General features: G+C 27.3%; 1 protein-coding gene across 1 annotated transcript; it reads right to left on the reverse strand.

Annotated features, from left to right (window-relative positions):
- Nucleotides 1–6,547: 6,547 nt before the first annotated feature.
- Nucleotides 6,548–11,869, reverse strand: LOC113557055 (mediator of RNA polymerase II transcription subunit 15-like). The gene is made up of 3 exons (XM_026962342.1): nt 11,737–11,869; nt 10,960–11,156; nt 6,548–7,855 (listed from the first exon to the last, which is right to left on the reverse strand). Exons 1-3 carry the CDS (start codon nt 11,746–11,748, stop codon nt 6,841–6,843), a joined length of 1,224 nt encoding a protein of 407 aa, XP_026818143.1. The 5' UTR covers nt 11,749–11,869; the 3' UTR covers nt 6,548–6,840.
- Between the last annotated feature and the right edge of the window lie 13,335 nt (nt 11,870–25,204).

Genomic DNA, 25,204 nt, shown 5'->3' on the forward strand with positions numbered 1-25,204 from the left:
AAATTGCTTCAAAGTTTTTGGTAGCAAATTGGATTTAGTTGCCACTTTGGGGATTCAATTTTCAAGTGATTTTCTTAATAATCAGAAAACAAAATAAAACAGTAATATTCAGGCTAAACTAGTTTTTAACAAAAATAATTTTTTTTATTTTGTTATATTTCAAAAATTAATAACTGTAAACACTTGAAATTTTTACCTAGTATTTAAATTAACATTTTCTATACATGATAGTATAATTTTCAAATAATTTTAACTTTATTAATATAGACAATTGAGTCTTTTTTTTATAATTTTATTCTTTATAGGTCGTTATTGATAACATTTTTAAAAAAAGTTGAGTGTAAATCTATAAACATTTTTAAAGACGTTTGTAGTTCACGAAAATAAGCAAATTATTTTATAATACAAAATTCATTGAATTTTTAATATTTATACAAAAAATTTAATAGGAAGTTTCTTATAAGTTTTTAACCTTAATTAAAAAAAAAAAAATGTTGGCCAGAACGTAAAATTTGAGTATTTGAAGTTCAAATATTTACGACAATAATCACCCATAAAATACGAGTAACATTTCTCTTCAAATTGTTTTTGAAATTTTATTTCTTTTCAAAAACGAATAATTGTAGATACTTGAAATTGTTACTAAATATTCATATAATCATTTTCTATACATCATACAATTTTAAAAATATTTAACTCTTTATAAATCTATTTATGAATATTTGTAATACTCATTTCTATATAAATGTAAATTAAAAGTTTTTCGTAGGGACCGTAGGGTCAAATTCTTGAAGCTAAATACAAGATTGTCAAGATCCCATATAAGTTTTTTTTATAAAAATATTTGGAAACACAGTCACATTTTTTTTCTATAGGTATGTTGTAATAAACATTTTTTCATACAATATTCAATTTATTTAGGTATAGGGTTTGAGATTTTAATATAATATTCCACAAGAGTAGTTTATACTGGAACTAAAAAATCTAAAAAATATACAAAAATAATATTTTTATATTTCAATAAATTTGTACAAAATTATGTATTTAACAATGGATAATAACATTCATAATTTTTTTATAATTTTAAAAAATTATTCACAGGGATTTGAAATTAATTTTATTTTATGCAAAGATATTTTTAAAATGCATAATTTAATTTTAAGATATACCTGTTTATACCGAAAACCTATTCATGCTGATTTACGGCAGGTGGTGTTAACTAGAAAATTAATAACAATAATATAATATTATGTTACACATTATATATAAAATTATTATTATAGTTAAATATTAATAATATAATAAATACAATGTTTTCGGAAAAAAATAAATAACCGTAATAATTTTTAGTAAAATAAACTACTTTGATAGCAATATCTAAAAACATATTATAAAATGTATACTAAGTAATATAGACTTAGTCTCCGCCCAGAATCATTTTTCTTTTACAATGATGTATCATTTTATTCACATTTAATACAACCATTACAGTGATCCACTCGACACCTAATGAGCAACAAAGTGGTACCCACCTGCCTAACATTTATTTAAAACTTAAATTCCAGTAAAAAATATATGCATAATGCATATATATATATATATCATAGCTATAATACAATCAATGATAAAAATTTAATTGTTTTCGATCGTTAACATTATTATATTGTGTTCCACGAAAAATGATCATAATTCACAAATAGTTCATAACCATCAGTAATATAAAGTAATATTAGAAAATATTTGTATATAATATATTATATTATACAACATTTAATTAAACATTAACCAACTTTCAGTTCATTAAATCGATGGTTTTATTTTATTGGCACGACGACGTAACGTCATATTTATTTAACGAACCATCTCTAGATTGCGATCAACGACCACTTTCAAAACCGATGTTATGCGCGAGTTTTATTTAAATAAGTGCTTGTAAATTTGTTTTTATGTGAAAATACAGTTGGTGTTTGGTACACAGGTACATTAAAACTAAAAACAAAAAACTTATGAGCAAAATTCCATCTTAGCGAGTAAATCGTTTCAACTCGATTAATAATAATGCGCATAAAAAAAAAACACATGTAACAAACTTTGTTATATTATATATATAGCTACTGTCTAGTAGGATGAGGGTGTAGGATGTATTTAAATAATAACGATATCAAAAATCCGTTTATTAATTGCTATTGATATTATTTATTTTACTCAGTCAGTCGTTTAATACCAGACGAGCTTCCTGCGGTGCACTGTGATCATCACGTACAGGCACGCGATATGTATTATCATTAACTACACCATTAAAAAAAAAAAAATAATACATTATAGACTTAGACGTCTTTCTCTCTCGCCCGGACCCACAGCGCGTTGATAGTACTATATATACGACTACCGCCGAGGCCGGATAATTGCCGTAGTCGTCATTCATTGCAATATTGCGGTGTTTTAATTAGACGGTAGCCTCACGTTAAAATATATTTGCGCATCAGTGCAAATTAGGTTGGGCTTAGATGGGAGCTTTATCCCCATTCCCAATCAATCAATAAATTATTATATAATTTAACCAACTGTCCTGCGGCTGTGCACGCGCCGTTAAAAAAATAATTATATCTAATAAGGTACCTATTTAGTGGAGGTTTAAGGATAGTTAATATTGAACAATTTATCTATTATACTGATAGATCGTTATAATTTACAATCACTAATTTAAGATGATTTTTATGGTATCTAACAGGAAAATCGATTTATAATTGTAGTTTAAATTAATAATAAGATATATTTCAAAGTACCTTCACCGGAAAGTCTCTTAAGTACGTTATTCAAACAATTTTAATCACTGCAATTACTTACACTTTTTGTTTTTCTCTTAGGAGATGACAGACTGTGGATTATATTACGAAGAAAAAAATCAAACATTTACCGCTTCTAAAAGTCATTAAAAAACTGTTTAAAAATACCTATCTAGAGCAGTCTTGTGAGCAATGTGGAAGATGCATCACGGGCAAAACTATGAATCTCAGTTTTTCGTAAAAAAATAAAAACGATGGGGTTCAAGCCCACGTGTATTTGATGTCATATTCGCGCCTGCAATAAGTAGGTATATACGCTGAGAAATAAAACAATTATCACAATTGGTTGAATTTCAAACGTCATTATAATGTTACATCGGTCAACCCACTGCAGCGGGTTGCAACCGAGGCGGATAATAGAAAAAAATAAATCGTTTAGCGATTATTGCTCTGTATAATTATAGCGTACACGGTGGAGGAGTATAACGGACCGGTGTTTTAATAAATTGTGCTGTTCGTCTTGTGAAACACCATCGATCATCACGCGCGCCGCGTATCGGCCCCAGAAAAATTTATTAGCGAATACGCCGAACAAGCCGCCACTCGAAAATCAGAATTCAGAACAAGTACGAGCGCGCGCGCAACACGGTCCGTTGCGTGACATCGATAAGCCGTCTCTCATTGTGATGACGATAAAAAATAAAATTAAATCACTGTTTGGTACGTGTGAGTGATTACTCTCATAGTGCATAATAATAGTAGTAATAATAATTGTAATAATATATAGCAACTATCAAGAGAACTGGTTTTTTTTTTATTTTATTATTATTATTCTGAAGGTGTCGAATGCACGAACCCCATACGTGCGTGACGTAATATTATAATAAATAAGTCATCTCCAAGTGCATAGTAAATTGGGTTTCGCTATAGTCGTATATATAGCGTATCTGACGGTACTCCGTGGTACATATTACGTTAAGCCTAATAGGTACACTACACGTCAATGGAAAAAAAAAATGTATTAAAAGTCGTGCGAACAGTACGGCACGGGACCAGTATAGGTACTCCATTTATTATAATATCGTCCCGACAAAACGCAGTACAGTAACCAATCGAGGCAACTCAAAAGTCGTTTATTTTTTGGTTACACCCACCACACGTGATTTCTAATAGGTAGTAAAAGTTACGTCGTTGACCATGCGCTATAGTGTTTATTTATTTATTTTTATATATATAATAATATATAATGTGGTAAGATTGGATGTAAAATACTATATTATCGTTTAACATTGTGCAAAATCTAAACCATCTCAAGGCACAGGCCTTAATCATATGACTACAACACTATAATGTTCTGATGGTGCGATTTGATATGGTTGTTTTGAAGATTTTTAAATCGTCGTTCAAAGTCGTCAGAAACTTCGTTATTGCCCTGGCGCCTGGCCTTGTGCGTCATTTCATTCCGTACATACATAATACACCTATTACTGGATGGTTTTATTAAAAGTAAATTCGCAATAACACAAAAATTATTGACGTTATTGATTTTATATATATATATTTTTTAAAGCCGTCACAAGTCGTATTATATTTTACTATTTCTTATGGTTTTTACTTTTTTCAACATCAGCTTATTTTATTATTATCATAGAACTAAGTAGAATATTTTTCTGAGAATTTCTATATTCAAGATGATTCACCAAGTATGTTCATGTAACTTCAATTTTATTTTGTAAAAATTAATTAAAATTTTATTTTTTGAATTTTTAACATACCTACTACAAGTCCATTATTTTAGATACCAAGCTGAGCGATTTTACTATTTTTTGTGTGTTTAACAAAAAATACTTGAAATTTAATACAGGATTTCTCATAAGTTTTTTATTTACCAATAAAAAAATATATATCAGTAAATTCAATATTTTTGTATAAGCATTTAAGTATTTAATTTAGATAAAATTCATAATTCATCTTGAACATTTTCAAATTAGTTTATAAAAAAATGTTCGTTTCATATCTAAAACTTAAAAATGTAATAAAAGATTTTTCATAAATTTTTCTGCCTATAGTATTTTGATAAAATTATATCTTTAAACTATAAATAAATATGTTAATTTTTATGTTATGATTTGTGTTTTCGAGGAAACTTAAAAGCCATATGTAGCTTTTAAATTTTACTTTATGCCATGACATTTTTAAAAGATGTATATTCATTTTAAGATATTACCTATTTATACCATGAGATGAACCTATTCTCACTATTTTATGGTAAGGTGGTATTAACTCTTATACTTACTTACATAGATAAACAGTCAGTCTCCGCTCAGAATCGTTTTTCATGTACAATGATACAATTGAATTCAAATTCATCACATCCATTACAGTTACCTACTCGACATCTACTGTACAACAGTCAATAAAGTGGCACCTACTTGCCAACTTTTTTTTTTTGTTCTATTAGCTGCATACTATTATAGCTTATCAATCGATTACTATAGAGTTATATATTTTTACCTTTTAAAGAGTATCTTATGATGAATGGTGATTCCAATTTCTTTATTTCTTTTTCTTTTTAAAATAATAATTTCTCTTTTTTTTGTAAAACGTTAACCATAAAAGTTATTTTTTGAGTAATGTAGTATCTAAATCGAAATTCAAACAAGTAATTTTTGAATTATTTCACTTTGTATACCTAAGAATAATAGATTCATATAACTGTGGACTTAGAAAATATAGGGACTATAAATGTTTACTTTTAGTAATGAATATTAATCTATTAATGTTTTATAACTTGTAAAAGTTATAGGTAAGTACAAGTATAATAGTTACTAAATAGTAAATCCCATATTACATCTGTTTTTTAAAAACAATTTTTGAGGACCATTATCCTTAGGACATAATATACATCAAAATATTATACTTATATAGCTATATACTTCAATGTGGATAAGTTATTTACACATAATTAATATCTTAAACTCGTACCAATGTTAATTCAAATACAACAATATTTTCAAAAATATCATAAGCTTACCAATTTTCAATACAAAAATTTAATTTTTATTTGAAAAAATAAAGTTTAAAATGTTATATCACCAAAGGGCACCCCTTAATTGATATTAAAATATAAATAAATAATAAATGTAAATGTGGTCCCGAAGTATACTAAAAAATTCCAAAAATCAAAATTTGAATAATTTCATTATTAAAGGTTAAATGCTCATCCCCATGCTAAATTAAAAGCGTAATTGATTTGTTATAAGTGTATAAGGTTATTTAGATGAGAGGAGTTGCAAACCAACATTTTCGAAGTTTCTCGGTCAAAAATGATTACAAACTAAATAAATAATGACAGTAAAAAATTTAATTTATCGATTTTTAAAACGGTTTTTTTTAATGAATACAAATCATATGAAAAAAAAATGTTTTTATATTAAACGTTAATTTTTGCGATTAAGAAGGTTGAAAGAAAGGTCATGTTTATTATATATACTTTATAGCCCAATATAGGTTCACTGTTCACCCACTGTGATTATGATAAGTAATTCGTGCTAATCAATGATTAACAAAGTGGAAATAATAATAAAATAATATTATACAATTAACGGGCACACCTTAGGTAGGTACCTACATCTTAGAAAGGCATCATGCCCACTCCATTAAGTCTGCACATTTTTTTCACTCGGATGTCTGTTATTATATGTGCTTGTCATCAACACGTTGCGTAGCAGGTAAGTATATATAAAAGAGATCGATGCAAATATTCAAGTACCCATTGATCACGCGTGAAGTGATCGAATTTATTGATTTAAGTTAAATTTCTATTTTCACACGAATAAATGAGACAACATTCGTCGTCTAAATCATATACGCACACAATACTGTACAACTTATCAATATTACATTTACTTATATTATAGGTACCTATTATAGTATAATTATATGTTGTTGTACTATATCGTCCGCTAAAAGTTGATGTGCGAAAAAAAATGGGGAACAAAGATCTTAAGATAAGCGATGAGGTTCTACCACGTGTTGGTGAACTTCCTGACGACTAGTACTTGGGTGGTCCAAGTGTTCGCTGCATAGGGGGCATCTGAAAGAACCGTCCTTGCTGGTTATTCGGCATGTACCACATCTGTTGTGGCTCTATGCTGAACTGACGTACAGGTCCGGGACGTTGCTGCTGGTTGAAGGGCGGTTGCTGTACCATCGGCCTAGAGTTGAACTGATTCAGTTGCATCTGCTGCTGCTGCTGCTGCTGCTGCTGTTGTGGATATCCTCCGGGCACAAGTCTTTGCAGCACCGGCACCACTCTTGGCTGAGTCTGTACGGCCTGGGGCACCGTCTGTAAGACGGGCACGACAGACGGCGCAACCGATCTGGGTGGTTCGAACCTCTGCATAACGGACGGTTGTGGTGCTGGTCGCGACTGCAGTCTCGGGTAGGCGGGTTGCAGTTCCGGGACGGATTGACCGCGGGACTGTTGATAATAGTCTTGGATAGTGCCGGCCGGCGGGCCCTGCGGTTGGTCGGCCGTCGCGACGGACGCGCCGACGATCGTCTCCACCGGCTTTTCGGTCGGCTCTCTGCCCACGAACAATACGTTCTGCGACTGTTCTGCCACGTCGCTGACTGCTTGACCCGCGCCAACTTGCTCGATACTTGGTGGCACTTGTGGCTGCTCCGACTGTAGTTGGGGCTGCTCCGACCGCACTAGAGGCTTCTCCGATACTGTTTTACCCTGTTCCTCCAAGAACACTTGTCTACCTTCAATCGACGAATCGGAATTGAGCGTCTTGAACTGCGGCCGGGCAAAGGCGGTGGTTTGAGCGACGTTCTTGAATGCCAAATTTTTGGGCAGGTTTGACGCCGCCGGCGGACTTACAGGCAGATGTGCACCGTACGCTCGGAACCCTTCTACTCCCGCGGTGTACGTCACCTCTATCGGTACGCCTTCGGGCGATACGTACTTGTACGAGCCGACCACCGAATTTGCTTCGTTTTCCGTTCCTTTGTTCAACATAACTCCACGTTCTTCCGCGAAAATTCCATTTCCGGTTTCATATCTGCATATAGAAAAAAAAATATATATATATACATAAATAAATTATGCATGTAGGTATAAACGAACACGAATGATATTATAAAAGACTATTAAACGCTGTACGAATAATATGCAACTCTGACGACATTCACGCAAGAATAAAATACTCAACACGTTTACAATTATTACATGTATATGTGATAATAGATATTTCGCAGCCTCGCGGATACAAATACATAGATAACTGAGTTAAGATACATTTACATGCGACAAAAAAAAAAATTGATATTTTTTTAGTGAAGATAGAGTATCTCCTGACTTCTGCTATAATAGTATGAATTAAATATACTATACTATACTACTGTACCTAGTATTCGATAAAAACTCGTTTCAAATATGTCTCATTAATTTTATAGACACTTTTGTTATAAATAACCAAGATTATAGGCTAAGTCTCAAAAATATTGCCAAGGTAGTAAGTACATAACATTTATTATACTTCGTAAGTAGGTACACTCGTACACTTCAATCATGCTTATATTTGACTCACTAACGTGTTTTCTAGTTTACTAGATTTAAAATAATATTTAGATACAATAACTAATATATTATATAGGTAATTACAACCTATATAAACGACGCAGTGGTTCAAAATTTAAGTTACAGGGTCAAAATGAAAATCTTGACTTAAAATTAAAAATAAAACTATCGACGCACAAAAATATAAATTGTATATTATGATTTTTGAGTATGTAAATTATGTATTTTATTTTTCTAGATATTTTGTGGACAAAAATAATAATAAAAAAATACAGTAGTAATGTATAATATAATGCAGCATATACTATTTTTATAGTGAATAACTATTGAACAATGTACGTACATAATTATTCATCACCATTATTACTTATCTGATCATTCTCTTCGTATATCATAAGAAGTTGTTTACTTTTTCAGGTAATTTTATATGTTTTATTGTGGCTATTTTCATTTTTATATTTGTGGAAGTTAGAATTCCAGAATAACACTATACGCATATACCAATGTCCAATTAACACACGTGCGCGTACAAACAATATTGTAAGTAGTCAATTATTTATAATTAAAAAAAAAAAACAAGAAATATTAATTCTGATTTTATCATTTGAATTTAACGTAAAAGGACGATAAGTTTGATTTTGATCAATTTTATCCAAGAAAGAAATTATTTAAATGTATATATTACCTTAAATTTCTATAAAAATATTAAATTAATAATTTACTGTAAAAAATCAATATTAGTAGATTAAAATTGAATAAAAACATTAAGTACATTAATTAAATTAACAAATCACACAAGTTCACACAAATAATCAAAGTCTTGATTTGTATAATATGTGGGTACAAAAATTGTATACTTGGAGTTTGTATGTTATAAGTTTATAACTAAAACCCAAATTTAAATTCCCTTAAAAACCATACAAATATGCTCTAAAAAAATAGCCAAAGATAACTTAACAAAATACATTTCACTACATAAACGATCTTAAAAAAATACCCTATAATTTATTTTTTATGCAATTTAGTGATTTATAAATATGGTGTAACTTTATTTTATTAAAAAAAAAGCTGACTAATTATTCGTTACTTGTCCAAGTACGAGTCAAGATCTAGAGTCTATAATAATGATAAGATAAAAATTGAACCGAATGATTGACAATGTGCATGGAAAAACCTGATAAACCTATGAAACTAAAACAACTTAAATACAGATCATTAAATAATATTTTGAATAGGCTAAATTGGTATAGGTAGTATATCGAACAAATATGCATTAAAAACCAATAAAATGACTCGATAGTGCTACAAAATGTGAAATAAAATATTCAGCTTTGAAGCACCCGTTACATAAAACGAATTATGTATTTGGAAAGCATTGTCTAAAATCAACCAAAAAATGATGCATTTTGCATTAAAATCCGGGCCTTAGTTATAACCTTTGGGCAATTGATTTATCATAATTTCATTATTTAATTATTCACATCGGTAAAATAAGCAAAATTAAGAATGGTTATAATTTTTCAAACATGTTCTCCAATCTATTCGCTCTTTTTTATTTATATATTCTATATGCTCAACTGATAAGTGATAAGTAATATTAAATCTAAATCCTGTAATTTATAAGATATTTTCATGCTATCTACTCAAATAATAGCTAGGCATCGTTATTACACGGAATTTAATTAATATTACTACTTAATAAAAATAAATTGATTTAAACTTATACACATTTATAATAAAACTGAGTACAAAATATATTATATGGCAATATGTATATAGTAGTAATAGATTTCAAGGTTGAAAAATTTTTACTATGAAAAATATGTTTTACAATAAATTGTTAAGTTATTCTTTTTCCTGTTATCATAATATTACGAAAATTTTATTATAATTCATAAATAACTAATATTAGCTAATTTGATTTATCCTAAATCGTAATCATAAAATCCCACGATAAAAAGACAATTATTCCTCATTCATTTCCAGCTATACGATTCTTCAACACTCATATTTTTAATGTTTGTTTCGCCTAATCAACCGTAACCTCTAAATTGTACAACACGTTATTATTACATCTAATTTCCCACGCCGTCGTAATTTTCTAGTGATACATAATGATTTTAAAAATTCCAAGATCTGTATACATGCTTTTGCAATTTGAATTCATTTTTTTTAAGATTTTAAAATAGTATACTATTTTTATAGAAAAATAATTAATGAACAATATTGTTAATATTCATATTTGTATGACTTCTTGTACACATTTTATGTTTTTTCTAACATATTTATAATACTTTAAATTGTAAACTATAAGTTTGATAAAAAATAATATATACAATAAAGTAAAGTAAAAATTGTTTTTTGTCCAATTTAATAACATATATAAAATAGAAAAAAAGAATGTAGACATTTTTACTGTCGCTATAACACCATCAGAACCCATGTAAACTTATATTTTTATAATGTTCAACAAGCAGCAAACCAAATAAATTGAATAAAATTAGTACAGGGCCAAGAAAAATTGCATCTTTTTTACTTATTAACCATGGTGTATATAAAAACATATAATTAATATTGAAATCTCACTTGAAGTTATAATCACCGTCCAATGAATTTTCTCTAGCATAGAGGTATATAGGTACAAAATCTGGCTTTAATTCATTAGCTACTTGCTGTTGAGAATTTTTAGCAGGTGAAGAATTCAATGTCTGTGGTTTTTGTTTTAATGGATCAGCTGCTGCTACTGACAAACACGTCACGAGCAAACTCATCAAGGTATATTTCTGAAAGTAAATTAAACTCTAAAATGAGTGTTATACATACAATTAATATAATGTACAATAAACATATAGCACGATTATGAACCAACTATTATTATTTATTAGTTACACCCATATGACTTAAATTTTTAAACATTATGTCGGACGTTAGATAATCCTGTAAAAAAATGGTATACTTATTACATTGTTACAGTAAACAAGTTGAAACTTAAAATTAACTATGAGTTTAAAATAAATTCAGTAAAATGTTTGTTAGTGTTGGTTATGATATAAATTATACTATTATTTATATAAATATTTATAATTTTAAGAATTACGCACGAATAAAAATAATAATTCGATACTTTATTGTATTTTGCTTCATCAATATCATAATTTATTTGTGTAGTAAAAATTAAGAATATTGTAATATTAAATGATGAAAAAGACTTAAATAATACAATGCAACTCTTAATCATTGTTTAGAAAATAAATTATTAGTAATTTTTACGTAAAATGTCCAAACGAAAATCAAAAACACATTTTACTGATTAAGATAATATTAATAAACATAAAATTGTAAAGGTTAAAAAATATAACTCACCAGAATCTCCATAGTTTTTGTATTATATTTTAGAACCACTTTAGGACTGTGAGAGAAAGATTATTGTTTTTACTTTCTTCTGCTCAAGCCTATTTATGTAAACTCATGGCCAAGGTTAGGTTACAAGTTCATGTTACATCCGAGTACCTGGAATAGGTAGGGTAGAACCACTTCCTTCGATGAATACTTAGGCCTATCGCGATGCATTATTTTAGCCGAAAGAAGTAGGAAATTAATACAGAAACGTGTGGGTATTATGCAATAACTATGCAGCCGCATCCAACCGAAAGGTTAACGACATTCAATTATTGTTGCCCACAAGACGCCGAAATCATATATCTTAATCCTGCGGCGATTATTATAAGAAAGAACTGGTAATCGTCGACGATCCACTGTACGTACCACGTCAGTTTTGAGTGTTTTATTTGATATATAGGTACCTACGCTTACGATAATGCAGGCACAGGTACATTGCAGTAAATTATTGTTGTACACGAAACACGCCAGTTTTTTAATTAATATTTAAGACGTATCCACAATGTTTGTCTTAGCATTAAATCAATTACTTTTACTTTGTATGTTTCGTAAATAATGCACAATAGTGCATGGCTCTCAATTGTTGATATCCACCATCTGATAACAATAATATTATACTTTTCGGCAATTTTCGAAATCCAACGTAATAATAAATATATATATATATATATATATATATTACCTGATCTTGTGTAATGTTGAATCGTTTGTTTACAAAATTTAACGTTTAGGATTAATAGCCTCAAGCGTCGATCTACAATTATAGAAATCGTATCGTAATATCCACTTACTAAAACATTTTTTTTTCTTTTTTATTACCACGAACACATACGTTACGTTAAAACTCACTCCTATCATAATCATCACCGTCGTTTATGTTCTTAGAAGAAGTACCGCATATTTAAAATAACGTGACGACCTGATTTGCTTAATATAGTGACGATGCAAAACGAATATACTTTATTACACATCTATTTTATTATTATTATATTCGTTGCATTAAAATTGATAAATTTCAAAATGATTTTATACATAGACTCACAATACCTTCATATTATTATTCAATTAAATTATTATTTTATTTTGATTTTTACATTCAAAAACAATTTTTTGTATAATATTTTAATAGTCAGAAGCTATAAGAAGAATAACGATTTTTCAACTATACATTTAGCTAAACATACTTATTAATTATTCATGATAAATAATAAGGATGATACGAATTTATTATCGAAAGTAGTACATATACAGCTATACCTATCTATATTATACTGTGCTAAAGTAAACTACGTTTACTTAGTTTTCAACGTAGAATACTTATTAATCATTGTTTCTATTGTATTTTTTTTTAATGTACCAACAATACAATGTTATAATATGATGTTTCTAAACAAACGTCGTAAAATCTAAATCATAATAGACAAGTTTTCGAAATTTATAACACATTAAAACGTTAATTAAATACAAATGTAAATATTTTATACTGAATTATAAAAACTGTCTCGTTCGGCTTAAAAAAAACCACACAGAGGCGTATTTTTGGTAGAACAGACGTATAAGGTTTGGTAAGTTCCCACACACACGTAACCGGTTACTTATAAAAATATGTAAGTTCTGTCAAGAAAAACCTAATAGGTGCGTTAGTTCTTATATACCAGGGATAGCCAAATTGCGGTTTTCATCTTATTTATAAAATTAAATTTTGCTTGTACGAATTTTTTTGATACACATTAAATTTATAAAAAAATATATCAAATTATACAAAATGTATCTATAAACAAGTTGACGCTTGGTATCATTATATTTGTCCGTGTGCCCCGCGAACATTTTTATGTTGGCTGCCACTGTTTTATACGAACGTCGAACACAAATACGTAAGTTCCTACACGAAAATAAAATAAAATATGCATTACATTCTGTACTGTACAAGCAGTAAATAATAATATCATAATAACACTATAACATAATCAAAAGTATTTAGACGTAAGAAAATAGTTTTTTATACAAAAAAAAATAATTATACCTCACAAACTGCATTTAAGTTGTCAATCCTAAATTTGAATAAAGTGAGAGAGAAATTTGTTTTGGTGTCGAAAATTTGTCATTTTCGTGTAAAAATATCATTTAAGTTGTTTTTAACTAATGTATGAACGTACGCGGTACACGTCTGGCTAAATTATATCTGCTATATAATATCGTATGGGAACTTACATTGCACAGCGATATTCACATTTTGCAATCCTTACCTAGTTTTTTAAAAGAAGTTATAAAGTAATCGAACAATCAAATTAGAATATTTTTAAACTAACTATATATTAAAGTGGGTCTGTTTAAATTGCTATCAAGCTGAGAGACAGTAAATATGGTTAAATAGTAATATACGTATATAAACTCTAAATTGATATGTATTTAATAATTATTTTATTAAAAAAAAAAATCTATTTGATATCATAATATTTATCTATTTAATTATCTCTCGTTCAATAAAATCAAAAACACTAAAAATGATAATATAAAAAATATATTTATTTATTATTAATATCTACTTATTACCAATAATATCTAATGTTTGGTTTAAGCTTATCCATTTTTTAAATACAATTTGAGCTAGAGTAAATATAAATTAGAACAATTTCTTTTGACGTTGGTTCTTATATATTTGATTTTTTTTTTCCGTTGCAATAAAATAATTATGAAACGTAGTTTCATACTATAGCAGTTGGAAGTGGTCGGACCTCTTCAAATCCACTACACAATGTATTTTACTGACTATTGACATTAAGAAGTTTAACAATAGATACATGACAAGAGACACGAGTAATACTTAAGCCAGTGTCAATAACTGAACAAATATACATTATAACTATGTACTTTATAGTATATGTATGATATAACTGTGTCTGTTAGGATAATATTATACTGTATACTCTATATCAGTGGTGGTCAAATTGTGGCTCGCGGTCTTATTTACAAAAACCAAAATTTTAATTTTTTTTGCATACATTTATATAAAAAAAAAAAAATGTTTTATTATTATTATTATATAATTTCATATTTCGTAATTTGATATGCTTATCGGATATTAGCTACCTTTATTAATTTTGTGGTATAAAAGTACAGATTAGATAATTTGGCTCTTGATATAATTGCATTAATATATGTGGCTCGCGTACATAGTCCATGTTGGCCACCCCTGCTCTATAGTCTATAGGTTGCAACTATAAGATATATATCTACATACTCGTATTATAGAATCGTAGTTATTTATACAGTTATCCTGTATCCTAAATCATTTGATATAAAATTATTATTTTTAACTAGTTTTTTAATAAAACGCAATGTATATATTTATAAACCATGAAAAAGTATTTAAAAAATTTACTTTAAAGAAAATATTGATTTAATTTTAAAAGTGTAAGTTTAATTCGTGACAGTCAAATTACAACAAATAATTCAATTTCATCATTATACTTATTGTATTAGATGTAGTGTTAGGCAATACATTAGATAGGTACCTATATAATTTTCAACAAAAGTAAATTCTTCATAAGTAAATGATTGTCTGACGGGCCAATGACGAAATGAGTTTGTAATAATTGAATTTTGTATATATTAATACAAAATATATGTTTAGCAATAAAATTTAAATTGTAAACGAAGTCTGCTTTATTTCTCGAAATATTATCTCAAGATAATAAGAAATATTATTTACATATTATAATAAGATTAAAAGATAAAACCTAGCTAGGTCTCAAACCTACCTAGGATTTTAATGATTCCCATCATAGATAATATTTTCTGAAGAAAATAGTTTCGAGTCAAGCTCAGGTTATATAACAATAATATTATGGATATTAAAAACACTAAATTACCTATATGCGCAACAATTGTTTGCCCCCTTGACGTGTAACTTCGATAAACCCCCTAATTTAGGACCACGCATATTCGACGTGTAATAATGGTATAATGGTAATTTTATGACGTTATGCACCTATGAGCGTGTATAATACATAAATATATTTATAGGTAAAAATTAAAATGAACGTTGCCGTTGTCCTTGAGATCTTCTGTAAAATAATAATAATAATAATCAAATCACATAATCGGATCGAGAAAAACTATAATATAATATATAATATACAGACTACGTCCGTGTCTTTCGTTTGTGTAGGTACTTTCAAGTAGTGTTTGGACAGCCTACGCGCGTTCATAACATTATTATTATATTATTATTGACGAACACTGACTGCGCTGCCACCTTATGACGCAACGGACGGCGGGGGAGAATAACTTGGGTTACACGGGTGCACGACAGATGATGTTTACGCATATTACCACGTCGATTATTATTAATTTAGACTTTGAATAAGTACGACTAATTACCGTCCATTTTTTATCACGTAATACATGACATACCTATACCTATATTCTATATAGACAGACTAACATTTTATAATGTGTACTGTATATCGCCTACGTGGTTATTACAGCATCCACTATAATGCTGTCTATAGATAGGTACTCAAAAACTAAACGTCGATGGTCGAAATCCCAAAAATAGTCGAGACACGTCCAGTCTTCCGTCATACAGCAGCTGCAGTCTCGCAGTGCAATATTATTATGCACCCGATGTACAAACAGAGAACATCGACCGCTGGGTTGTTGAATTCTGCTACGCCGAACATCTATCACCCGCGAGTTTCTTATAAGAATTATGCAAACTGCAAATAAAATATACACCATACTCTTATTATTATTCAAAAATCTAGAATTAGTATTTTGCTGCGAGTGAACAATAATAACGTTACTATTATACATCTAATATTCGTATTCGAATCGCGAAACGCATACAATCCATTAATGTTTCGACAGTTAGGTATAAATTATAAACGTATTTTGAGTGGCATCTTTAATATATTTTATGAGTAGGCGTTCAAAATACATCCGAATCATAACTGTTTTTGATGCAGTTAAAATCTCTTTAATAGTTTAACCACACAGTATAATATTATATCAACTAAATCGAATTTTTCGTTTCACATTTAAAACTAATGCCTATACCAGTTAAAATTGGAACTACTACCTACATAATTATATCTAAATCGAAATCATCCTCATGGTCGTGGTGTTCTAAATACGAATTTTAATAAAGATATACAAGGATACACTTTAAATTATAATATAAACGATGCGTAACACACCTACCTGTAAACTAATCATAACTAAAGACGTTTTGAAATAATAAACAAAAATTAAAAAAATAAATATAGATATAGAATGATTAGCTTAGAGATTAACGCTTAACCAAATCTATAAGTTCAAATTAAAAATACAAGTTACATAAATCATAATATTTATATTAAAAGTTATGTTTATGATATATATTGACATATTGTATAATATTTATCAACACTTAGTAAAATGATTTTAAGACTGAACAATTTTATTATCTAATGCATATAGATAATATGTAGATTTTAGATACTAGATATTATGTAGTGTGTAGTTCATCTTAACACAATAATGAACAATATAAAATAATAAACTTGTAATAAAAAAGAAACTTTCTAACATTGTTATACATATAAACAAGTATTGAATTATAACAACCATAAAACACTCAAATTGTAAATTTATAAAAAATAATATATTGAATCATGTGTAATAATTTATATAAACAACCGCAGAATATCCTGAAGATCTATAATATGACTTAACTATAAAAAATATAAATAATAATAATAAACTGATATCAAAAGTTATATACCTATATACTTTGTATATTAAAATATATGATAAGAACATTAAATGGGGCAACAAAATTAAAATGAACAGAACATGCAAAATATTATATTAATTCACTGCGAAAGCTATATTTTTTCCATTATACCATAATACTAAAAAAATAGCTGTAATAGCCAATACAGAATTTCACCATCGTGGCCTATAATTTAAAATAACTGTGTTAATATAATATAATAAATTATCATATGAAAATAAATGTTCACAAAAACAAGTATATGTACCTAGTTTAATAATTATTCATATGCAAATACAAATAGCATAATATAATATACGAGTTTGTTAAATTATGTAAACGCGTTAAACGTCAAACTTTATAGACTGCTGCAATCAATAATTGTGACTTAATTTATCCTAAATTTAAATCCATCCTCTTTTACTTATCATTTTCATCAATGTAGTATAAACGAGGCATATTTAAGCATAAATTGTGAAATGGAATGCGCAGAGAGCGACAGCTGCAGGGTATCTGATGGTTTCATATTATTATAAATAAAATACTAATAATCACAATACTCGCTGCTTGATAGTTACTGGACGTTGTTGATATAATATTATAAATATATTTATATATATAATCATTTTGAATATGTAAGGAAAAAAACTACAAATATTAGTACACTAATTGTAAGGCTGTAACAATGTAATTATACTACCACAATGTTTTTTCGTGTAATGTATCATTGTATCAATTTTAACTATTGAAAAAATAAAGTTGATTAGTAAATCTTAAAGTAAATCGTGACTATATGTATATTTTAAGTATTTTTTAATGCCAATATATTATTACGACTAATATAGTTAAATTTTTACAATAATGAGCGTATTAACTTTTAATTTTGAAAAGATACAAACAATTTAGCATTAATAATATTTAAGCTTTAAATAAATAAACATATTTTTAAAACTCTAAGTCTTAAATATTAAAACTCAACACATAATATAATATAGGACCATGAATATATTTTGATGGTTCTAAAACACATTTAATATTATTACATCGTTTTTTATAAAAAATAACAGTAACCTAGAAATTTGGAAAAAATTTAAAAAAAAAATAATAACACTTATTTTTAGCCACTTTTTGAGAAACGAACGCTGCTTAGAACCATTTTTAAAATACTAAACCGCCAAACCACTAAATATACGGCCCTGCAAGTAATTTATATTAGTATAACCATTATAATTAGTAGATATAGGGATTAAAAATTAAAAATATATATTTATCAATTAAAACATAAGTAGTAGATTACTCATGTTTATGAATTTTACTTTTAAAAATATAAATTATCGTTAACGGTAATGTATTTATAAGCTTCTGTTAATTTAATAAATATTAATTTTCAATCACACATTGGTCGTAATTTTTTTAAACTTATAATAAAAATGAATAATCATGAATTAACCAACCATGGACCACGATAGTCATAGATTCATGTGTATTTAATAATATTAATTATTAGTGTTATTTGTTAAGTATAAATACGGTTATTAAATTTATGGATTAACCATTACCATAGTGCCTAACTATAACTTAAAACAAATACAAATTGATTTTTTTTTCTTTTTTGAAACAGCTGCATTAGGTCACTAAAAGTGTGTTTGTGTATAATATCCAAGTAAACACAATAATGATACATGTATTAAACACTAATAAGACATAATTCTTTAGCTGTATAAGTTGTAGGTATTACTATTAAATATTACGCATGATCACATATACGTATAATGTCGGTATTTTAATCGTATCATTCCTATCCAACTTGCATAATATGTTCAATATTATATTATTCTATAGATCTATATCTATCAAATAAATGCCGTTGAAATTGGTATTTTAAATCTATGTAAATCTCCGTTGCCGTTATTTAACTACCTAATTTAAATAATGTCATCATCAAGTTGAATAGTCATGATACATTTTATTTAAACTTATCGTAATAACAACGGACATACGTATAGTTAACCACATGTGCACATCGATAAAATGTTTTAACAGTTGTAATCTATATTCAAATATGAACTCAACTCGTCATGTTCTAAACTAAAACTTACGTATTATATATAGGTACACATAATCACACAATATGTAGCTATATAAAAAAAAGAGTAATATTAATGGGAATAAACTCATAATTACAAACATGTTTCACATAACACTAAATAACGTTAAAGCTTCGAAACTACGTAATAACTATATGTTATTTATCGTCTACGTTGAGACACTGCTACCGCGATAACATCGGTGGCATATTTTTTATTCGCCCGAAGATAATATTTTATAGTATTTCAGCGTTCAAATCTCTGCTTTGAATTTATCATGGTTAATAAAGTCATATCATAAATACGTAGCTATAACATGATTAAATTATGTGACGATTAGGGAGGAGTAGAGCATTGACAAACAATTTGCCATACATAATTGTAGGAGCTCAACCTTGATATTTTTGAGGGGGCTTTGGTCAATTCTAGGATAAAGTATGTTTTAATGAGTACAACGGATATACGTTACTCGATTTGTACTATGTTTTGTTTTAACGTTTTTTTTAATGAAATTATTGTTCTAATATAAAACCACAGCAAACATTATAATTTGACCAGTCACAGTTTTATTATATTATAAGATAATCTATACACAATTCCTCTTTTTCGTAATGCGGTAGTTTTTTAACCACATTATTTTAAAATCGGTACAGATAGACCAGTGTGCGATGCACGACAACATTGAAGAGTACACTAAACACTATATAATATATAATTATATATACATACTAAATATAACATAGACGAAATCTGAGCGTATTTCAGTTCACGTAATCTATAGGTTATAGGTATATACATATATTATATTCCAGCGTGTCTGCTGGATGCTGGAAAAAACGATTTAGTCTATTTGAAGGTCAATTCGTGAAGATTATCTATCCAGCCCCATGATATATTATATATATATGTGTGTGTGTGTGTGTGTATAATGTACATACGATATTATTACTTTTTCAGTATTTAAATATAACGTATATAGTATATATATATATATATATATATATACGTCATCGCGCGGCTCTGACCGTCGTGCAAACTGCAGTTAAAAATGTTTAATCATCAGATATGGCGTGCACGGTTTAGCCTGGTAGAAACACACGAGTGTACAATGTACATATTAACATACGATATTATACACAATATATCATTAAAAAAAAAAATAAGAAGAAGAATATCCGTTCTGACAATACATGTACCGGTCGGTTTAAAAACAAAAAACCGGCCTAGCCCGAATTTTATTATTTGATAAAAAAAAAAAAAAAATACTGCGCGAGCATTAGGTATCCAACGATACATAAAGAAAAAAAAATGTAAGCTTCTATAAAAAGCAAAAGTAAATCAATCCGGTTACGTTCGCCTACGCTGTACGCGCGTTGTATGTATACTTATATATTATTATGTATTACGTTATGCATGTCCGACCGTACACACCGCAGCCGTTATAGGAGTGATTAATTTATATCCGCTCTTCCCGCACGCACAAAACCGAATCAAACAGAGTAGATCGTTTAAGTTTAGTAGCATGTCGTACAGCATTATAATACAGCCGACGAACAAAATCGAACCAAATAAATAAACACGCATTATACTATATATACTACATATTATTGTGTTCGATCGAGTCCACTATACCGTACCCATAAATATTGCAGAAGAACGTGACATCGTGTGCGCGCTGTACCAATACACGAGTACGTACAAATACTTGGGAATTCAAAACTTAGCTATAGTAGTATTAGTAGTATTAATATAAACTACTGCAGACTACCTATATTATTGCCGACAGAAAATTCGATTCACTATACGTTATCGGTGTATACATTGCTGCAATACGGACACTACGGCTGAAAAAAACATACTAACCAAGAGCTCGAATACAACGTGACGATACTGCATATAATATAATATATTATAATATGCGTGTGTGTGTGTGTGTGTGTGTGTGTGTACTATTTGTAGTACTCTAAAGTAGCGATAAAACCATTATAGGTAGGATGCATAGAATTTTACAGGACGTATATAATATGCTGAAAAATTAACTACATCATAAAATTAAAAATCGAGCAATGACAATAAATATGAAATACCAAGGACTAAGGTTGTGAATTTTCACAGAGTTTTGCATAGTACGTAGTATAATATGTGGTAAATACCTTCCTATATTTCAAAACTTATAATAATATACTGCAATAGTAAAGTTAACATAAGTACCTACTTTTGATAACAATTGTAAATAAATTCATACAAATTTACTGAATTTCTATTACAAAAATAAGTATATATATTATTTTTCAATTTAATCGTGATTAATCAGCTACTTTATCTTTTTGTAAAATTATGGACATTTTTAATGTAACCAAAATAATAATTTATTTAAAAAAAAATAATCTTACACTTATTTCAATATTTTACATTTACTGAAAAATTTAATATTGCTGATGTGGTAAAAATACATTTATTAATTATAATCAACATTTTTGAAAAACAAATATTGCTCGATATAATGTACTAGGTTTAATTACAAAATTCAAATAATGTTGTTGATACTTAATAATAAAATGTATTGTTGTATTTTTATTACTTAGCAATTATCATTTTCACCGTTTCAAATAAATTGTATAAGTATATGTTATATGCTTGTATATAAAAACTCCACTTAACATGCTTGTTCTATTTATATTTGTATAAAATACTATTAAACCTAAGTATTTATAAAAAATCTGATATTTTTTGATTCAAGTAAAATATTTAACTATTTAAATTATGTATAATTTAATGTTTTTATTATTTGTTAAAGGTTTATTTTAAAAAAAATCTATTGTATATTATTATATATTAACTACAACAAACATTATGATAATTGTTTTTAATTCTTTAATATTTCATTTTTTAAGAGTTTTTTTAATAAAAAAATACATTAATCAATCTTATTTTTTCTAAAGTAATTATGAAATAATAAATTATACATACACATAACACATATATGAAATATAAAGAACTAAGAATTATGATTTTAGTTCAAGAATCAAAATCAAAATTCCTGTTTAAATCTAATTTACAATTTACAAAAAGATTTTCATGATATTATAGTTACATACATTTACAATTTAGAGATATAACCTACTTATCTATGTGTAAAATCGTTCTGTTCGAAACGCTTCTGAAAATGTAATATAATAAGTCATAAAATAACTAAATTAATATATTAATAACTATTTTGTAATGTTTTACCGTGCAATTCTGATCGTGATTCCAATATTACGCCGTGAACTACCTTGGTGTCATATAAAATATAGTATATACTACATGTAGAATAATAAGTCAATCAATTCAAAGATGTTGAAATTAAATAATTACAATAATATTATATATAATTTTAATATTTTTTTATATATAGCCATACATACCTTCCCATTATAGACTATGTAATAAGAATATGCAATATTTAAAATACTATATTGTTCTAAATAAACTGTATTTTTCTAAATATATTATTAGACTATTCCAATTTAATTGAAATAAATTAGCAATAAATACCTCTGAACAAATAATAATAATGATATAACAGCATTCAAGTATAATGTTTACAGTATAAAATTAAATTACGAATAAAACATTACATACAATATGCTATAATACATTTTTATCTAAAATTACCAGTTAGTTTATACCCTATTCAATTTATATAAATATTTATTCTTCTATAATTTAATTATATATTTTTATGGTAATAATAATAACTCGTATAATGGAAAATAATATGAACAATTATCCATTGCTCCTAAAATTATTTGGGTTATAACTATTTAAGATGATATTTGAGATGAAATGAGAATTAATGCATGTGAATAATTTGGTAATGCATCTTTTTTAGAGTCTGTGAGTTTTAGTTAATCAAATTATTATCAATATACGAAAAATATTGTAATTTTTATAACAAGCCATATTAAAATTTAGATTGGTAATTTTAGTAGGAACTTGTTAATAACTTCTTGAAACCCCTATATATGTTTGTAAAAATAAAATCTTAAAAGATCATCTAGTCAAAACTTTAAACTTTTTACAATCTTGCTAATACAATTTTTTTCTTTTTAAACAACTATTTTATGAAAAGTAAATAATATTGAAAAAAATTAGATTAATTTATATCTAAATTATAGATTCTTTATTTGTTATACGTTTTTACAGTCTAGACTAATTATTTATAAGTTTTTTACCTAAAATCTGTATAAACAAAAGAAAATCGATTTATTTAATATTTTTTTTTTATTTTATTATTATTTAAAAAATATAGAAAATTCAAAATCTATGTATATGATATAAATGTATTAATAATGTGCAATAGGTATATTAGCATGATAGAAGAGGACATCAATTGATACTACTTTAAATATGTATAAATATATGATATAAATTCTGGTCTATCCTATGAACACATAGTTTATTTTTACATAAAATAAATTCATGACCAATATATTATACTATATTATGAAGTAACAATAGAATAAATAATAGGTTCACTACCAGGCACATTTCTTTTTTCAGTAGAAATTTTTTATTAATTCTAGCACGATAAATATAAAGCACTAAATAATAACAACAATTACCTTCACCTATAAGCTGAGCTTAATTATAAAATAAAAATTATAGTCTATAGTATTAAAAGAACACTAAAAAGAACATTAAATTTTACGGAAATGAAAATAACAGCATGTGTTTTATTTAGCGGAGTGGTGCAAACACAAAGCCTACAACAAAGTATTAAAATCAATATGTATAGTATATAGAATTTGATAAATTTAACAATGTTCAATCGAATATTGAAAACACGAATTGTAACTACTTACTGTACCTACTTACAGTCATAATCACAGCTGAACTAGTCACCTAACGACCTAACAGTAGACAAACAGTTTTTGTTAATGACAAACAGTTACATTAATTAGTATAGTATATGTCTGACCACACACTAATAAATAATTAATCACTAATTATATAAATGTATAGTATTGGAATTTGCAACTTGGAGTAATTTGTAGGTACAATCGTCAAGATGAATGAAATAAAAATAATGAACGTACAGATTCGTCATGTTTACCTATTAAGTCAGTAATATTTAAGCCATTCGTTTTATCTCATATTATAATTTTCTGTTTTCACATTTCTGTACGATTTGCAATTAGCATTCCAGTACACGCATTAACGATGTCGTCGCTTACAACTTATAACGTTTAAAAAAAATCTACTATTCGACCGGTTATCAACTATTTATCCCATTAAGTTATCTATACATTATAATTAAAATCATATTAACTGAATGTGTTATATTATTTGTTGCGGAATTTTCAGTATATTTAACAATTTGAACGATATTATATCATAACAAAGTATGTATATATCATATTGCACAAAATAACGTTTATTTATTTTTATAATTTCGATGCATTAAAGTGACTATTTAAGTAAATTTATTGAAAATGTTATGAAACAAGTAAAATAAGCGACATATTACTATTACAGTTACTAAAAAAACTATGATCAATCATGATTACCACACAAAAGCTAAAATCATCTAAATTAAGAACCA

The sequence above is a fragment of the Rhopalosiphum maidis genome, chromosome 1 (assembly GCF_003676215.2).
Source record: "Rhopalosiphum maidis isolate BTI-1 chromosome 1, ASM367621v3, whole genome shotgun sequence".
NCBI lineage: Eukaryota > Metazoa > Arthropoda > Insecta > Hemiptera > Aphididae > Rhopalosiphum > Rhopalosiphum maidis.

What these genes read in the sequence shown, in the direction of transcription:
- LOC113557055 (XM_026962342.1), bottom strand. An exon ending in GACGGTGATTATAACTTCAA is followed by an intron (nt 7,856 to 10,959) that starts GTGAGATTTCAA and finishes TTCTATATGCAG; the next exon opens with ATATGAAACCGGAAATGGAA.